Source organism: Triplophysa rosa, linkage group LG16 (genome assembly GCF_024868665.1).
Source record: "Triplophysa rosa linkage group LG16, Trosa_1v2, whole genome shotgun sequence".
In the NCBI taxonomy this organism is placed as follows: Eukaryota; Metazoa; Chordata; class Actinopteri; order Cypriniformes; family Nemacheilidae; genus Triplophysa; species Triplophysa rosa.
The window spans coordinates 14,074,109-14,092,877 of record NC_079905.1 but is presented as its reverse complement, the minus strand read 5'-3'; the positions used below and the strand labels follow the sequence as shown (position 1 = coordinate 14,092,877).

The 18,769-nt window shown below is 37.1% G+C and overlaps 2 protein-coding genes across 2 annotated transcripts in view; one reads left to right on the top strand and one right to left on the bottom strand.

The window, feature by feature from the left end:
• The first annotated feature begins 1,319 nt into the window (after positions 1-1,319).
• tmem54b (transmembrane protein 54b) lies at positions 1,320-9,139 on the top strand. Its single transcript, XM_057354014.1, has 4 exons — positions 1,320-1,663; positions 2,845-2,904; positions 3,344-3,535; positions 5,259-9,139. The coding sequence occupies exons 1-4, from the start codon at positions 1,415-1,417 to the stop codon at positions 5,409-5,411; spliced, it is 654 nt and encodes a 217-aa protein (XP_057209997.1). The 5' UTR covers positions 1,320-1,414; the 3' UTR covers positions 5,412-9,139.
• The window catches only part of hpca (hippocalcin), a 33,252-nt gene continuing 22,729 nt past the window's right edge, over positions 8,247-18,769 (bottom strand). Inside the window, exons 2-5 of the mRNA XM_057354015.1 lie at positions 13,794-13,940; positions 12,382-12,663; positions 10,513-10,618; positions 8,247-9,871 (exon numbers count right to left, since the gene is read on the bottom strand). Of these exons, the coding sequence (XP_057209998.1) occupies positions 9,774-9,871; positions 10,513-10,618; positions 12,382-12,663; positions 13,794-13,889 (582 nt within the window). The 5' untranslated portion in view covers positions 13,890-13,940 and the 3' untranslated portion in view covers positions 8,247-9,773. The remainder of the gene's footprint in view (positions 9,872-10,512; positions 10,619-12,381; positions 12,664-13,793; positions 13,941-18,769) is intronic.

Below are 18,769 nucleotides of genomic sequence, written 5' to 3'. Positions count from 1 at the left end.
TAAATTTAACAGGCTTAAATTATACAAAAGAAAACTGATCATTTGAATGTTCTTAATCTACATTCTCATATAACTAATTGAACAAGTCAAAAGGTAACAAGAAAATGTACAGCATAAAGAATCAAAGCTTGAGTTGATGTAATTAATAATAATAATACAACATAAAATAATATATAAATATGATCTAAAAATAACAAATGGGTAGTTCACAAACAGTAAATTTGTCCTATAGCGTGACAGCAAAAAGTGAGAAAACAACAAACATTTAATAAATAAGTTTCTCTTATGCTATATGATACATATTAATATTAATAATTTTAAAGAATTATTTATTATTAACAGTTTGTTTCCAACATTTTTTATATGTTACACCATAGGACACATCTATGGTAACCTATATTTGTCAACCACCCACATAAATAATAATAATAAAACTTTGTTCAAACCTCAGCTGACTAATGAACAGTGATTGCTGGAAAAACTGTCATGCACTAAACCGGTAAACATAGTAAAATGCAGAGAAAATGATGGCTGAACATATACGTGACTGTACTTCCACACCAGCTTATCACTAAATGGAATTTGAAGGCGTTTCGTCTACACGCAAACATCTGTGACTGGAATCACCGTGGAGTCTGTCTTCTCTTTCCTGGAGGATTTTGAGAAGTGCAATGACCTAACCGGTTGTTCAAATGGATAATTCAGGTAAGATACTGAATCCAGACAAGTCTTGAAATGTTCATTTGCATTTTGAATTTGTGTTGTAGGATGTTGTGAATTTTTATACACAGTGCACATGCTGTACATATAGTACAGTGGCAAAGATTTATTTTTATATTGCTGATAATATTAGCCTTAAGACTAGCCTTAAAAAAGTGTACCCAATACAGATTTGTTTCTCAAAGTGTTTCTTAAACAAAACCTTTATAAAAGTTTTCTTACTGTGAGTCTGTGATGTCTTAAAAGGACAGCTTGTTTGTACCAAGCAAACAACAGGACTTATGCTTAATATTCACACTTTAAATTCATGAAGCCTTTGCCCTGTCAGCACTGTCAAAATTGTGTTTTTCATTTCTAAAATCTCTAACAAGCACATTATCTTTCAAGTTTGCTCTGCCAAGTGTACAGAGCACGTAATGATTAACTGAAGTGACATCTCTACTTTAACTCAAACCCTGTCCCCGGTCGATCAGATGTGTTTGCTTGAAATGATGTCCACCCACACTCCTCCTCTCTAGCTGTTATCTTTCCTTCAGCGTTCACAGAGCCCACGAGCAAAATATTTCTAATGTTTGTCTGCACAGCTGTGTGAAAATACGACCCCTGTCACGTTCCTCTCCAAATCATAAATTATGCTGTTGAGAGAAATTATGGGAGGCTGGACCTCCAAAAGAGTTTAGCTGGAGTGATGTAAATGGAAAGACAGAGTCTCTGTTTCAGATCTCACCTCCTGTGTCTCTCCCCAGAGGTGTGTTGTAACAATCTGGAGGAGCAGAAGAGGCTGATGAAGATTGGTCTTAGTATGGTGTTAGTAGGGCATGTCAATTTCCTGTTGGCCGCTCTGGTTCATGGTGTGGTGCTGAGGTACTTCAGCCTCCATGTGCGGGGTCAGGCCATAGAAAGCGCCATCTCCAACGTCATCGCCCTGGCAGCAGGCCTGATGGTGGGACATGATATATTTAAAACAAGTGAATCTACATTATAGTAAAATGGGTGATGTGATCTATAAAACCAGGGGATTTGGGAATTGGCAAATTAGTATTTTATCTTGTCTCCTGAATTCTTATTATCATGGATATATACTGTTTAGAATATATAATAGTGTTAGTTTACAAAGTACATTTAACAAGAATTATTCATCTTTACTGTTTACATTAGACGCATAAGGGCAATTCCATGAAAATGTCAACCTTACCATGAAAAAATAACCAACGGTTTTTACTTTGGTAACAGCACAGATATTAACATTTGGTGGTTCAAATACCCATGTGAGATCTCTCTTCAAATTTGTGAAGCATTTGTTTTATTTTTAGTGCATGATTTTTCATAGTCAGGTCAGGATTGTCACATCCATAACGCTACATATTCCTCATAAATGGACACATAAAAATTTAAATAAAATAACTATTTTATGTTCTATAAAGAGGCATCCCTTCTCCATTAATTGGGTATTATTGCTTTAGGATTGTGCATTTTATTTCGCAGAAATCCTACAAAGTTTTTGAAATTTGTTCATAGACTGGCAATTTTTATGTTTAGACTCTAGGGTTTAGTAAAATATAAACAGATGGTTCAATATATTTGTAACAAATTCATTCTCTGAGCATTTTTATGTCACGTCCATAACGTTGGAATTGCCCATTAGATAACAAATATCAAACCAAGTGGAATCTGCCAACAAATCATTATTTTTGTATTTAAAGGGATAGTTTATACTCACCATGTTATTCCAACCCTGTATGACTTTCATTCTTCTGCAGAACACAAAGAAGATATTTTGAAGAATGTTGGTAACCAAACAACATTGGCCTCCATTGACTTTCATTGTATGGATACAAAACTAATGAGACATTTCTCAAAATATCTTCTTTTGTGTTCCACAGTCATATACAGTTGTTTAGTGTCATAAGTGATGGCAGAATGTTTTATTTTTGGTAAACCATCCTTTTTAAATAAAGGATGGATTGAGTACACTTCAAGTCCAGTTCACATGAACTTTTCTAAAGAATGTATATTATTTTGTGGTCTAATGCAATAAAATGTATAATTTTAATCAAACTTTTAGGGGCCATTGTACTTCACAACAAAAAAATCACAACGATGTTTTAATATTTTTACCTACAGTGCATCATTAGTGGGATTTTGACTATTATTCTCTCCAAAAACAGAAAGAACAAGATCCTGGTAAGTGTTCTGAGATTTTCTCTACGCCATGTTTGATCAGATTTTATCATGTGTCCACCATTTGGATGTAGAGTTGGTTGCATCATTGTCTACATACCAAGAGACCCCTTAAAAAAGTTAAAATACAAAGTTAAAGAAAGAAAGAAAACAACAGTAAAAAAAAGTGTTGTCATTGATGTATGTGTTTGTGCATTATTCCCTGTCAGTGGCACACACCTGCTTCCTCTCTCATTCATCAGGGCTTGTTGTCTCGCTTTCAAGCATTTGATCATCGCCTTGTCAGTGAGCTTGCAGCTACCTTCACATTTAATAAGCAGCTCAGAAATTTCAAAACCTCTGTGATATAAAGAATGCCTGAGAGGGATAATCCTTTTCCTTGCCCTTGAGTCGATTCTTTCTTGTAAAGTATAAGGTGAATTATCTCTTTTCTTTGCCGTAGACCTGGTCGCTGCTTGTGTTAAGCACCATAGCTGGTGTTGTGGCCACTGCCGCAGTCATCGGACTGACCGTGTCCTTGGTGAAGACCATCATTAATGGTGACAAGAGTCTGCTCGCTTACTGTGGCTATACTGATGACATAAGCTACATAAGCATCGCCAATCAGTGTCCTTTTGACCCTACTCGTATTTTTGTGAGTACGGTGGAAGAATGAGAGTGTCGTATGTGTCATTTAATCTCACAAGTACAGCAGCACGTCATTTTATTTCAAAAGCACATACTGTTATTTTCTGTGGAGCACACAGGTGAATTACGAAGACTTTTTATAAGATACTTTTGTATATAATGAGAGTTTAAATTGAACATATACAGAATATATCTCAAGCTACAAAAAAAAGTGTCGTTCATACTGTAAACCGGTATATTATACAAGTCTTCTGAGAAAATAGACTGAAATTTATGTTGTAAAAAATAACATTTTTTTCATAATAATATCATGGGGTTTGAAATGACATGAGGTTTAGGGCTGTCACAATAATCGTATGAAATAATCCCAAATTTTCAGATAACCACAATTATTGTAAATCTTCAGTGCATTTTACATCCATCATCCTCCATCTGCCCACAATGGTACATAACACTTCTCCAACATTTGAGCTTATCAGCTTTGTATTTTTTGTGTTGATGAGTTTGATTACAGTGATTCCTCTAGACTCATATCATATCTCAGTTTTAGTTTGAGTGCTCAAGACAGCAAAGAAAATGGAGATTATTTCTGAAAACAAGCAAAAGAAATAACAAGTAAATTACATTAGCTAGCAAGTTAATAGTATGTCTAGCCAGTATTATTTTGGGTTACCAGTATAAGACCTGTATATTACCAGTATAACACCCGTTACTTGGCTAAACTAATAATTTATAAAGTATGTCTAACATTAAAAAGTCCTATCTTTACAGCTTCCATTAGACAGATTAGATAACAAATATCGAACCAAGTGGCATGCCAACAAATCATTAGTTCATTTACTCAACCACATGTCATTCCAAACCTGTATGACTTCCTTTCTTCTGCAGAACACAAGAGAAGGTATTTTGAAGATGGTTGGTAATCAAACAACACTGGCCTCCATTGACTTTCATTGTATGGACACAAAACTATGAGAGTTTCTCAAAATATCTTGGCTAAACGTTGCATGGCTAAACTTAAATTCGACAAAGTTACATGACCCATCCAATAAATTCTTTATTTAATAAACAATGCAATTCAACAAATTGTTTATTTAATACGATTATTACACAATATAATATTAATATCAATTAATATGAATATAAATCATTATATTATATGCTATACACTAGCCAGACCCATCAACAAACACACACCACAAGTTAACTTCGGGCCAGGCACGCGCGTGCGTCTGATGAAACCGTCTATATAATGAAAGACAATGGAGACTAGGCCTGTTTAAATGTATCCCATCTTGTTTGTGTGCTACAGCATATTTCAGTCAAGGAAGAGTGCTAAATTTGAATGATTATTTATTGTTTATGTTCCTTGATGTGAGGTTTTTTGAGTTACAAAAGATTCTGATGTGACTCATACAAACCACCGGTGTCACTAATACGACTTGTTCATTTCAAATATATCTAATGATCTGATTATTTAACGTTTCTTACGTTGCTTTTTGTTATTTTTGAGCTTGACGGCCTAGGTGTTTTGGCCAAACTAAAAATATCCACCTTAAATAGTAAAATAGTTTAAAACAACTGTACATAATTGCAACTAAACTCAACAAAAACGTGTTCCAGGAAGCTTCCAAGTCATGTGAATTGTTTTTGTAAGGGTAACAAGTATTCGGGGGAATTTAAGAGAAACACACTGGTCACATTCAACATACTTTTTTTTGTTTACTCAGAGCACGACTATAGTCCTCTGGGTCCCGCTGATAATCATAAGCGCTGTGGAGATGGTGTGCTCATGTCGCTTATTTAAAGTCTCCATCTCCTACCTCTCTCTGCCTTGCTGCCTCGGCAAACACCTTCAACAGGATCCCAACAGACTGGTATGACAGGCTGTTCCCTAATAAATTAACATCCCAAGGGGGATAAAATTTTAATCGTACACTATTAAAAATAATCAGCGCTTAGGTGTAGGTGGGCTCATCCTGTGGGATTTTAACTCGGGTGGTCTTCCTAATAGATGCATGAGAGAATACTAACAAAGTGTGTGACTGACTTGTGGTCTTCCTGTATCGATGACTCATACTGCAGTCATACTGTACTGCTATTACTGTGTTCCATTTCAGATAAAAATCCAGAGAGAGGCCCAATCCCCTCTCCTCCCCCGTTACATGCCTACATCCCGGCGTTGCCAAGGAGATGAGGAACGGAAGCTGCCTGTTAGACCCCCAGAGAGGCAAAAGCCACATTACGACTCACGACCACACCGCTGCACATACTCCATGCAGATCCATCAGCCCTCCACTCAGTTCAAAGTGCAAAGGTCCAGTATCTGGATCTGATTACGAGCCCTGGCTGCTGTGGCTTTGGCCTGACGTACAGGAATAAAGGGCATTTTAACAAGTGTTATTCTTCTGAAGGGAATGCATCAAAGGTGCTGTACGGGTTCAGTTCATGGATTCTCATTGTGTGTGAAAGTATTGTTTGTTGGGCATCTTTTTGTCATTTTCTCTCACCCCATTTTTACAACTTTGTACTTGAAAGCATTTACCTCTTTCCCTGCCAGCATTTAAAAAAGTTGTCAGCAGCACCAGCATTTGTTCGATTATTTTCACATCATTTTTATGGCCCCCAGAATTTATCTTCTGAACATTTTATTGTCTAATTAAGGCTGAATTTGAAACAATTATTAGTGCACGCTTGAGGGGAAATCCATTTCAGTGGTCTCCGAATTCATAGTAGAAATTAATAAGTGGACTTTATGATGAATAGCAGTCGACAGAATTTGGCACCCACAGCGCTTCTGGAGCACTGAGTGCCCGAATTCACTCACTCCTTTCAAGTTTCATTTCAAGTGGACTATATTAGTGAACAAATGTAGGGAATAGTGAATGAAAGTATAGGCGGCAACTTCGGACACGGCCATGGACTTTGCACAGAGCACAAAACGATGTTGAAGCTGTACACTTGCAGAATATGCGTAACAGCGCCCCCTATTGCATACAGTGAAAATGTGGGTTGTTGAATTTCGTCAGAGGCAGGGAAGTGTTGTCTCATAAGAGTGAAAAGAGTTAATAACATGTTGAAGAACAGCCCAGTAAATTTCTACAGTATCTCTTTTGACTGTAAATTGGGCATGGTTTGGGAAATACACCGTTGAGACGCATGTTCTTTGTGGTGCTTAAGGGCCAGGTTATGCAGTTATACCATGATCTGTTTGAATACTCGATTCTGATTGGCTGGAAGGTGTGCATTAAAACCGTTTAATGCACAGGTAGTTCCAGTCAGTTTGATGAACATTTGAAATTACACTGTAAACATAAATAACAGATTTAACTGGCAAATGACAATGGTATAAGCAGGATAATCTATGGCTATAGCCGTGCATTGAAGGATTTTAATGCACCTCCGCTTCACGTCGGGGGGTTCTTGGCAAGGATTATCCCTTACGGGCTAAAATACACTACAAGAATTTTGCTCAGATTTTGCCCAGATTTTCAGTCTGGCCTTGTTACAGAAAGTCTGTGCCAGTCTGCAGATTTGATCACTTAGTGTGTTTCTATCTGAAACTATCAAAAAGTCTGCAAGTGTATGATGTCTAGTTTAAAAAAAATCTGATCAGATTTTAAAAGTCTTGTAGTGTGTTCCAGCCATTACTTAAATCATGCAGAATATATAACTGTGCACGATGTCCCTGTATCAGAGCAGCTGTGTATAGATATTACCTCAAAATAAAACTAGTTTTAACAAATTAAATGTTAATCTGAGTGTTTCTGGAACAAATGTTCAACAACATAGAAGTGAAAAGATTGGAACATCAGATAACGTTCCCTGTCATTTGCCAATCATCTTCACATTGCTAGGGTAATATTCATAAAAGCAACAGATTCGATATCGTACAAAAACGGTAAGCAAAATGCGTTCAGGAAAAAATACTAAAGATGATAGTTGTCCTTGTCCATAATGTCCTATCCATACTGACATATAAAAAGTATTTATTTTTCTTTATCTCATTGATATATTAATATTACAATAAAATAAACACCACAATATGAAAACAGCAAGATTAGCAGATTACCTCAACAGACCATCAATAGATATCGCAGTTATTTCAAAATGCTGGATGTAACTTACCAGTAACAAGAACTGTTTCCGGTTTGGTCATGTGACCTTTGACAAATAAGCTATAGACTATAGGTTATAGTTTCATATTTGTTCCAAAATGATCACATCCTGCAAACTCTACTTAAATCTAACGAATGTAAACAGGGAGCTTCCATGTTGCAAAAATAAGATTTTTCATTTTATTTTCTATTAGGCTAATACTGAAAAATACATGCAGGAGAGTATTAAGTAGGCTAAGGAGATGATGGAAATATACATTTAATTTTTTGTTAATTAAATAATTACGCTATTTTGAAAATGAAGTTTCAACAAGTAAATTGACATTCAAGTTTGCATTATTTCAATAAACACTGTGAAGCAAATATAACTTTTTACATTACTGTTAATGTATTTATTTTATCTTAATAATATTAGCTCCTCAGCCTAGATTCGTACGTGTGAAAAATCTATCCATTTATCTTTTATGTATATACTAGACTACTGTATGTTACGCACAGCTTTACTCTCATGTGACCAGGCTCATCAAAACATTACTGACACAACATTGACAGGTGTTCAGCAAGCTTGGGTTCATAAAGAACGACTCTCAGGCAACATGCTAAACACATAGGTATATTTGTTTTCAATGTCAGTAAAAGGGGACAATCATTATGACCTCGCATGAGGTTTCATGCAACATAATATAGGAAAGTTGCCATAGAGGGTGCAGCATCAAATATGGTCTCGGTACAAATATGGAAGCAACATGGATGGCGCAAACTGAAAGCTACACACAGAGTGGGTTTGTGAGCTAGTCTCTAAGCTCGATCACTGTGTTTGTACAAAGCAGAAACACCTGTCGTATTCAGGTCATGGAATGTCAGTTGTTGCATAAAACAAAGAAAAATCAAAGCAGTGACTTTTTACCTTACACTTGTTCATTCAGAAGTGGAAATAAGCCCTTAGTGGTCGCTTTTAGTATCCAAACGGTTTATCTAAACGCGATGATCATAAATCATAGCATCGTACATTTCTGTCTAAGTTGTTGATGGATTGCTTAAAATTCTATAAAGTACAATTTCAAGTGCTGAATAGGTATTTGCTTGCTGCTTAAAATTAGGGATTGAAAAACTTACCGTTGCATACAAACGTTGTATAGAACTACACAAAGTGATACTATAAAGGTAGCACGGTCGCACACCGAAACATGCAAACCTTCACTCTTGCGTACGTACAAACGCCCATAAACACACGCACACAGATGAAGCGCCGTAAAAGATATGTGCTACCAGTATCTTTGATTCAAAACACAACAGAAATACAGTAAATCCCCTGATGCAAATATTTCCCACGATGCATTGGAAAGCCTTGAAATAAGAACAACTTACTGGAAACAGCATAATACATCACATCTCCGTTCACCAATAAAATCACCCATGGTAAAACAACACCATTAAAATGCAAAAATAAAAAAAGAAATATGGAAGCAAACCACAAATTTACAACAATGACATCAAACAAACAAAAAGTAGAAGAAAACGAACAGAGCATTCAATGGGATCCTCAGCCTTCTCTTCGTAAAATTAAAGATCATGAGCGCCAGAGCAGAAAAATCCCAACATTCATTCCATCAGTCCACTGGGTCAGAGGCAAAGTTTTGGATGCTGCCTGAAGCTACATAATACTGCCGTTCCTATATGTGTTTGTACTGTAAATACACATAAGTATCCATATAAAAAGTAGATAAGGGGCCTGTGCCCTCAAATCAACTTGGAAAAGAACAAAAAGAACAGCACAGATATTAAACACAAGAGGGTTGTGGGGGTACAGAAAGTGGGAGCGCATGCACGAATGCTAAGAAGAGGCATTCCGTTTTAAAATCTGGACCCCGGACACGATCAGCCTGTGATATTTTGAAGCCGAGCACTCCACCCGCAGCTTCTGCAGAGACATGCACAGGTGACGCACAGCAGACACGAGACGTCTTGGCAGGTGTCCACTTTGTTCTTCGGATGTACGCATGTCATTTTCGGGAAAGACTGAAAGTAAAATTGATGCACTTTTTTTTCTTAAAACGGATCCATCTGGAACACAAAAGATGAGATACGAGAGCTTTCATGCATTGAGCGCCCGATGTCTGGTGAGGTTTAAAACTGCGAGGCGCTGCTGGGGTCACACTGCAGTAGCCGCACAATGGACGGATCACTTTTGGCACCTTTTATGAACTCTTCCAAAGACAACTTGCCTAAAAGAGAAGACAGAAATGGTTGAAAGAAAAGACATAAAGAATCAAGGGTCAGAATATCATTGGTTTTCTTACACAGTCACGTTTTGCTTGTAAAGCGGTGGCTTTAAAACGAGCAATGATTTAAAACAATTTTATTTAAAGGAACAGTTCACCTAAAAATGAAAATTCCATCCTTCTCACCTCAAATTGTTCCAAATCTGTATAAATTTCTTTGTTTTGATGAACACAGAGAAAGAGATTTGGAAGAATGCCTGTAACCAAACAGTTCTTGGCCACCATTGACTACCACAGTAGGAAAAAATGATTTGTTCTGATGAACACAAAAGAAGATATTTTGAAGAATGTAGGAAAGCAAACAGTCCTGGGACACTTTTGACTAACATTGTCATTTTTCCTTCTCCGGAAGTCAATGGTGGCCAAGAACTGTTTAGTTACAAGCATTCTTCCAAATATCTTTCTCTGTCTTAATCAGAACAAAGACATTTAAACAGAACATGCGGGTGAGTAACTGATGACAGAATGTTTGGGTGAACTGTCCCTTTAAATAGTGTTCTATGATCTATTTCCAAATAAATGCAACATCCATTTGTGAAAAAAACTTTTTATTTTGCACCCTGAAACGCTTTTAAATTTCTTACCATCATTATTAAGGTCCATCTGTCTGAATATTTTGTCTGTCCTCTTCTCAGGTGTGGATTCATCCTCAGGCATCTTCATCACCGATGACACCATCTTGTAAATGGCCTGTCGGTGATAAAGGTGGATATTAATAACACAACGGGGTAAAAAAGAGCTAAAATATCAATGAACCACCATCACCTTATCTAGCCCTCACAGCTTCCTGCAGAGGCAGCATTCAATAACTCAATAATCTTTCTTTAGGACACCATTCATTCACCAAGTCAAACTTGGGGAAACTACCAGATTTTTAAAGAGCTTAAAGTTTATTGGAGATGTCAGATGTTAATCAGTCTATTAAGTCATGAATAATACAGTTTAAGTTGATCGTAGGTGGCATTTTCTTCTATCAGTCCACCTTTAAAAGTGACTGCCATGATAAAATATGCAACAAGCTGCTATCTCTGAGTACCAGCCGACTGTAACCTCCACGGGTTTGCGGGTAATCCCACCGTTCTGCACACACAGGGATAAACCCCGGTTAAATTTAACTCGGTAATCCAAGAGAGGAGACGGCCGAGGCGGGCGATGCAGCGTGACCCTCCCCCCTCGCCGCAATCTCAATCTTTCCCCCAGGTTTGGACGGGCATCGCGTGCAACAGAGCGTTGCCAAGCCTGGCTGAGGGAGACTGGGCACCAACTGAGCATGCTAACCACATGCTAATAGTTTCCCTTCTGCCACAGCCTGGGATGAAATGGGAGAAATCAACTGGGAAATGTTTGTGCTTGATCGTTCCACCAGGGGTCAGGCTTCCCATCCGTGTCTCAACCGTAAATGATAAAGGCTTGTATTGGTTCTTTGGAAGTAACAGATGGAGAGGGGAATATCTGTCTGTTTTATGATAAATAAATCATGCTGATTGTATTTCAGCATTTTGAGAACACATCAAAAGAGCAGAAGCAATGAGATGTGCGGCATTAAGAAGCCGCATGAAAGGCTTTGACTGCATCACAGTAATCAAGTAAGAAACAGATTTATAAAAGAATTGCTAAGCACACATTCAGAGTTGCATCCACAAGTTAATTCTTTCATATTTTATGTAAAAATGACATTAAACAAATGAAATAGCAACTGTTTTCATGTTTCATTCTTGATCATTCTTTATGTAAGGGATAATGTACAGGCAGCCGGTTGTTATCGCAGAAATAAGGCTTATTTTGCAATAACAGCCGGCTGCTTGTAAATTATCCCACTTATTGCACGGCTACTTGCCACATGAGAAAAAACTGGACATGAAATGTGAATTTGAAATATATTATTAGATCATTTTAACCGAATGCAGACCTTCCGCGAGGAAGAGCCATTTCATTTTTTTAGGTAAGAAACGACATTCAAATGTCACGAACAGGCAATTTGGTTGTAAATGTAATGTCATATATGGTATTAAAAGACATATTTATATTTAATTTGTCAAAAAAAAAAACGGTCAAAATGATTAGCTGTTTTTTGAAATTTGTTTTGAGAGGTTGTTATCTGGGAATAACGAACCTGCAAATGTCGCGACTGGCCAATCAGAATCAAGCATTGATTCTACGAGCCGTGTAATAAAAGGGCAGAGACTATCAAAACGCTAGATTATTATTTATTTAATAAATTATTTGTGCATATTTCATATTCAAGCATTTGTCACAACCAACACATCTGTTCCTCTTCCACCGTCTCCACCATGTGCTAAAACAAAGTGATCCGTCTGGCATTATGACAGGTAGCATTAAACATCACATCATGTTGAACATGTTAGAGAGCAATATACTGTACGTTGAGTTTATGTTCGAAGTGGATTAAGGGTGCCGATTACAGCACAAACATCCCAGAAATGCCTTCTGACCTGCACAATCTCCAGCATCTCATCACGGCTGATGTAGCCGTTGCCGTCCAGGTCGTACATGCTGAAGGCCCATTTCAGCTTCTGCTCCAGTTTCCCCCGTGATGTCACACTCAGAGCGATGATGAACTCCCGGAAATCGATGGTGCCATCGTTGTTGGTGTCAAACGTGCGGAATACGTGCTCAGCAAACTTCGAGGCATCCCCGTAGGGAAAGAAGTTGGCATAGATCTTCTTAAATTCCTCCACGTTCAAATGCCCACTGGGGCAGTCTTTCAGGAACCCCTGTTTGGAACAACGTAGACTGCCATTATTGGTATGCTTTATTAGGTTTCTTTTTTCATGTCAGATATGGCATTTGGAGTGACTAGAGCAAATATGAGCAAGATTGAACATTTTAAATTCCAGGAAAACTATTTTTTAATTTAAACTCTGCTTTTTAACATTCAGCCAAGATGTTTGTGTGTCTCATTTCAATTCCGAAGTTCTGCTCCTTTACAGCCCTGGGGTCAGTGTGGCTCACAGTGGCTTAAATTTCAATACATGGAGACTAATCCATTCTTGTAAAAGGATATTTTTGCCACTATTCATGTGTCTCTCTCTCCTGAGGTAACCAGGCCTGGGATACATGTTACTTTAAAGCATTTTCCATGACAACCATTTGCAGAAATATGCATTGTTTGTGTGTGTGTGTAGGGGGGGGGCTACATTAATGTTCAAAAATGCTGAGTTTATGGATAAACACTATCATATAATGCATATGTTAGCATAGTGTTTCTGTACCGCAGGTTGTGTTTGTGATAGGCACTGTAGATCAAACAGCAGCCCCAAACATTAGCCAAATGTATAATGGTTAGTGCATTAAATAACACAATTTAAAACTAAATGGCAATATTAAAAGAATAATATCACAAGCACATTTTTTAATGCAAAACGTTGCACAAAAAGTCAGATAGTTACATAATGTGAGCAAGTACACCTGTGGTCACCATTGTAAAATGACTTTAGACCCTCAGTTTCCAAATAATGTTAAAGGGACGGTTCACACAAAAATGAAAATCCTTTCCTCGTGTGATTACAAACCTGTATGGCTTTTCTTTTTTTGCAGAACACAAAAGAAGATATTTTGAAGAATGTTGGTTATGTCAGTCGTACAACATTGGACCCCATTGACTTTCATTGTATGGACATAAAACACAAAATGAGTCATTTCTCAAAACATCTTCATTTTGATCCAGAGAGGAAAAATCATATACAGGTTTCCAAAAAAGCATTTGTTTGCTGATACTGATATTTTGTATTCAAATCTAGTTAATCTAAAATAAAGTATAAATATCAATGTCCTAAATGGAGACTTGGTAACGCATGTCCCACTTGTCTTCCCTCCACCTACAGTATAAGAAAAAAGTTCCCACCTTGTACCACTCCTGTAGCTCATGATCAGTAAACTCTGTGTTCTCCCTCAGGTCCTGTAGCATCTCTGGCCTGAGCTTACTGTTCTGCTTTCCCATGATGATAAGTCTCTGTGTGCCCAGTCACAACACTGAGGCTTCTGGTCAAATCTGTAGGCAAAATAAAATAGACCAGTGAGACCTGACAAATCATTAGACAAAGGATCATGTTCAGTTAGCCGGTCGCAAAATAAACCCTGACAAGGGTGATCAGGGCCCCGGCAGCTGTTTAATTCCACATAGTTAAGTAATTGGACACAAAATATTGATTTAATAAAATACTTCATAAGTTATTCTATTATTATGTGAAACGTTTAAGTAGCACCCGTAAAGTAGCCTGATATGACTTAATCCCCAGGTGTTTGATGATTATTGAGGAACATGAGATGGTGTAATTGACCAATCAGAATGGAGTATTCCACAGGGCAGGATAATAACTAGCATTAGGCTTCTAGTTCAAGAGGAAAGAAAAGGGATCTTGACCCTTGCCGGGGTCAAGATCCCACAGCAGACTACAAGTGATTAGAAGGCGTCACTGCATCATGAACACGAATTTGAAACCAATTAAAAACCGCAAGCTTCCACCAAATCATAACAAGTTGTGTTTGAACCTTCTCTGCAGTGACACCCATCAGGGAAGGTTCGGTGAACTCTAATGTCTCCCCTGACATTACATGGATAATTAAAGTCAATGCAATGTGTGTGTTTGTATGTGTGGATGTACACATCCATTAGTGAATTAACAGCACCCTTCTGAGCTGACTCACCAACCGGGTACAAAAAGTGCTCTGGTGAAAACACATGATTTTATTAAACGCTGCAAAACGCCAGGCATTAATCAGACCAAATGTGAGATGGAAAAACAGACGTTTGCGTGGAATTCTTTCATGATGTTTTGAAAACAGTGGCGACAGGAGACCCGGCTACCTGCACTGATTAATAACGGATTCGCCCACGCTCGCCGCGAGATGGGCAGCGATCCGAGGCCATGGCAGAAACATTGGAGGAGGAGGATGGGTACACAGAAACAAGACGGGCCAAGACTTGAAAGCACGCCGTTCGGAAGTGAATTGAGAATTTATGAGTTTGAGTTTTGATTCAGATGTTACAACCATGACACATTTTTATGTCAACAATGAAATTTGTGAAAAGCGCTATTTACTGTAAATAAAATGAATTGTCACACACAAACATGTTGCCATACACATTTTCAACATAAAATGATACACATCTTAAAGGAACAGTTCACCATAAAATACAAATTCTGTCATTATTTACTTATTCCAAATCTGTATAAATGTCTTTGTTCTGATGAACACTGAGAAAGATATTTGGAAGAATGGCTAACAGAGTAGGAGAAATGACAATGCTAGTCAAAAGTGCCCCAGAACTGTATGCTTTTCTGCATTCTTCAAAATTGGTTATTTTGTTTTCAACAGAACAAAGAAATTTATAAAGCATTTATTTCTACTAGTCAATGGTAGAAAACTGTTTGGTTACAAGCATACTTCCAAATATATTTTTCTGTGTTCATCGGAACAAAGACATTTATAGATTTGGAACAACTTGAGGGTGAGTAAGTGAAGACAGAATTTTCATTTTTGGGTGAACTGTTCCTTTAATGTTTGAAAAGCCACCTATAAAATTTTGCAAACATGTTCGCAGATTTTTAACGTCAGCCCAAGTCTTTGTTTTATAATTTATGTTTGCTCATAAAACTTGTGTTAGACGTCTGAAATGTGTTTTCAGACTGTTCATTTATTATTACAACCCATTCAATTCCTCTTCCAGTAATTTCTCTTGAATTAATAATTGAATATCATGTTTTCCCAGGTCGAATTTACTTTAAATTCCAATGTACGAATTGAAATTGAAAATTCTATTTTGTTTAACACTGCTAGACCCATTAAACTCAAACACACAGAGGCCATCAATGAAGAAAGATGATCTGACAGCATGTAAAGGGAAATGTCTGCTTGGAGTTTAGGCTACAATATCTCACATAAGCATTCAGAGGATACACATTTGCCTAACATCCTCCAGTATCACTTTCAAAGACGCTAATTTTTGTGTGATTATGGATGATAGCAGCTTGTCTGATTTGATTTTCCTGCCCATACTGAGTGCTTGTACTCTCAAGAGAGCATTAAACCCCAGCAGAGATGGATCAGATGAGGGAAACCTAATTTAAAACCACCTTTTTGCTTTCCACAAGCATTCATTAGAACAAGGACGTGCCATCTTAAAGGGACAGTTCACCCATAAATAAAAATAATTTATTCATAATTTCATCCTCATGTTCACAAAACCTGTATGACTCTTTCCTCGGTGGAAATCAAAGGAGGATATTTTGAGAAATGCCTCAGTGGTTTTGTGTCCATACAATGGAAGTCAATGGGGGCCAATGTTGTTTGGTTGCCAACGTTCTTCAAAATATCTTCTTTTGTGTTCTGCAGAAGAAAGAAACTCATACAGGTTTGGAATAACATAAGGGTAATAAATGAGCACTAGACTAGCTTAAAAGCCACAAAATTCCATGAAGTCTTTAAATTCGGCCTAGTCATGTGACTATGTCCCAAACATTTTGTCCTTAGCTTGAGGTGATCTCAAGACTTAACCATGTAGGGCTGAAGCTACGCCAATTGATTTAGCACAGGGAGCAAAAGCAGGTCAATGAGGGACGGGTACCAAAAAAATAACGACAGCGGCAAGAATGCAGAGAGGGAGCTGCTTACACTGGCGACCGGCCCGGTGGTGATGAAAGAGCATCGCCACTGTTGCAGTTGGACTGACCAGCAGACATACAATGGCTCTGTGCCGCAATCTTTGTTTTTATTACAGACTAGTTTTTTGCCTTAACCAGTCAAATTTGCTGAATTCCTAGCAAACATTAACATTAAACAAGAGCCTATAAAACAGAAGAAACTGAAAGTCTTTGAACTTTGAACTGCAGGGTGAAATAACTGTGCCTGCTGTTGGAAAACCTCCAGCTGGGGAGTAGTGCAATGTCAAGTTACTCTCTCTCTCTCTCTCTCTCTCTCTCTCTCTCTCTCTCTCTCTCTCTCTCTCTCCCTCTCTCTCTCTCTCTCTCTCTCTCTCTCTCTCTCTCTCTCTCTGCAAAGCAGACATCTTGCTGATATACTGGAAGAAGTGTGCTTCCCAGGGGCTTTGATATCATTGCTCACACTGAGACATGTCATGCTAGTTTTAGCGCTCCACACTCATTAGCCTTTAGAGAAGCCTGAACCAAGACTGAATAACACTGTCCAACTCCAGCTAAGATGAGTGGAACAAGAGACATCTGTGGGGAGGCGAGGAAAATATATAAAGAATGAGAAGACTTCATCCACTACATTTTCTCACATACAGTAACTGTCCCTTGGCCAAACCTGCTGAAAATGTCAAATCTTTTTAATATCTCAATTGTTCTTCCTAGACTGAAGGAGGTTAAAATGTGATCAAATTTCACATTCACAGAATTCTTTTTTGAGATTTCTCCTGAGAAAACAAAATAGTGTCCTTGCCTCTATACAGTTTCAGGAGAGATCTTAACAATGTCTCAAAAATGATTGCATTTACATGCACAAAATAAACGGATATCTATAAAAAATCAGCTTATAAAAGAAACCAGTTTTCACGTGTTTACATGCATATTAATAAACCGGCTACATAGAAAACCGCGTTTACATGGAAGTTTGAGACTTGCCAGGTTTCTCGCGTGCAGTGATGTCACCATCGATAGTTTGTTTAGCAATTAAAAATTCTGCGTTTATGAGCTATCCTGATGAAAGAAAACCGTTTTAGGCGCGTTTACATGACCTTACTTGTTAACAGCTTATTAAGCATAATCGCATGTAAATGCACTCAATGTAAAAATAACTTATTTGGCAAGAACTCAAATATTTCCCATCAAATTCTTTCAACACCAAATTATTGGAATTTTTTAGAAAAGCTTTTCAGTATGTGTATTTAGTTAATTTAGACATGTCCTTTTGTCATTTTATTTATTTATTTATTTTTGTTGCTATATAAATGTATTTTATACATTTTTTCGTTTATACGTTTTATACATTTTTGATTTCATAAATCAAAAAAATAAATTCAGGTTATTTTAGTTTACTAAAATTAAAACTTTGAAAACTTTTCTGTTTATTGAAATCAAATCAAATAATGGCCTAAAATTTTTTGGAAAAACTAAACGAAAAATTGAAATGTTGTTTAAGGCACTAAAATTATAATAATAAACAAAATAAAACAAAAGATAAATAAGACATATAACATCATAAAAAAAGAAATAATAAAATGACAAAAGCACACAAATAGCTAAAAATTACCATAAAAACTAAATAAATCTAAAAATAAACGTTGTACTTTAATTGATTTTTGTCAACAGAAATATTTTAATAGTTATAGTAAACTATATTAACCTTGGTGTGAAACAAAGATTTATTTTCTATGGAATACTGTGCACTCATAAAACATGCAAAATAACACCAAGGAATGTCTATTAAACTACAAAGTACATAAATTCTGATATGACATCGACTCTAAGTGTCCTGAGTTATGAAAGAGCCAGCCCTGCAATAATATGTTCTTTAAACTCTGCAAAAAACGGTGCAAACAAAACACAAGCAAGGCATATTTAGGTACAGAACAAAAACAATTGCATCATTTACTTTCTCCTGAAAACCCCTGATGACGGCAGATAGAAGTCATACGCATTTACACACTGCAATTCTCCGTTTTACAGACCGGTTCTGAAGAAAGGTTGTGAAATATGAAAGAGACTCCAATAGAGTGCCACAGGGATGACACTCGACATCAACGTCACCACCACCAAGTTTTCAACGACAGCTTCAAACTTTATTAAAAATGTGTTCCCTGATAAGTAAATACTCTGCACTGTAAAACCCCCGTAATTTTACAGAATTTAACTGTTA

Coding starts and splice junctions, on each gene's coding strand:
- tmem54b (XM_057354014.1), top strand. CDS start 1,415: ATGGAAAGACAGAGTCTCTGTTTCAGATCTCACCTCCTGTGTCTCTCC. Junction 1,664..2,844: donor CCCTGGCAGCAGGCCTGATG/GTGGGACATGAT, acceptor TTTTACCTACAG/TGCATCATTAGTGGGATTTT. Junction 3,536..5,258: donor TTGACCCTACTCGTATTTTT/GTGAGTACGGTG, acceptor TTGTTTACTCAG/AGCACGACTATAGTCCTCTG.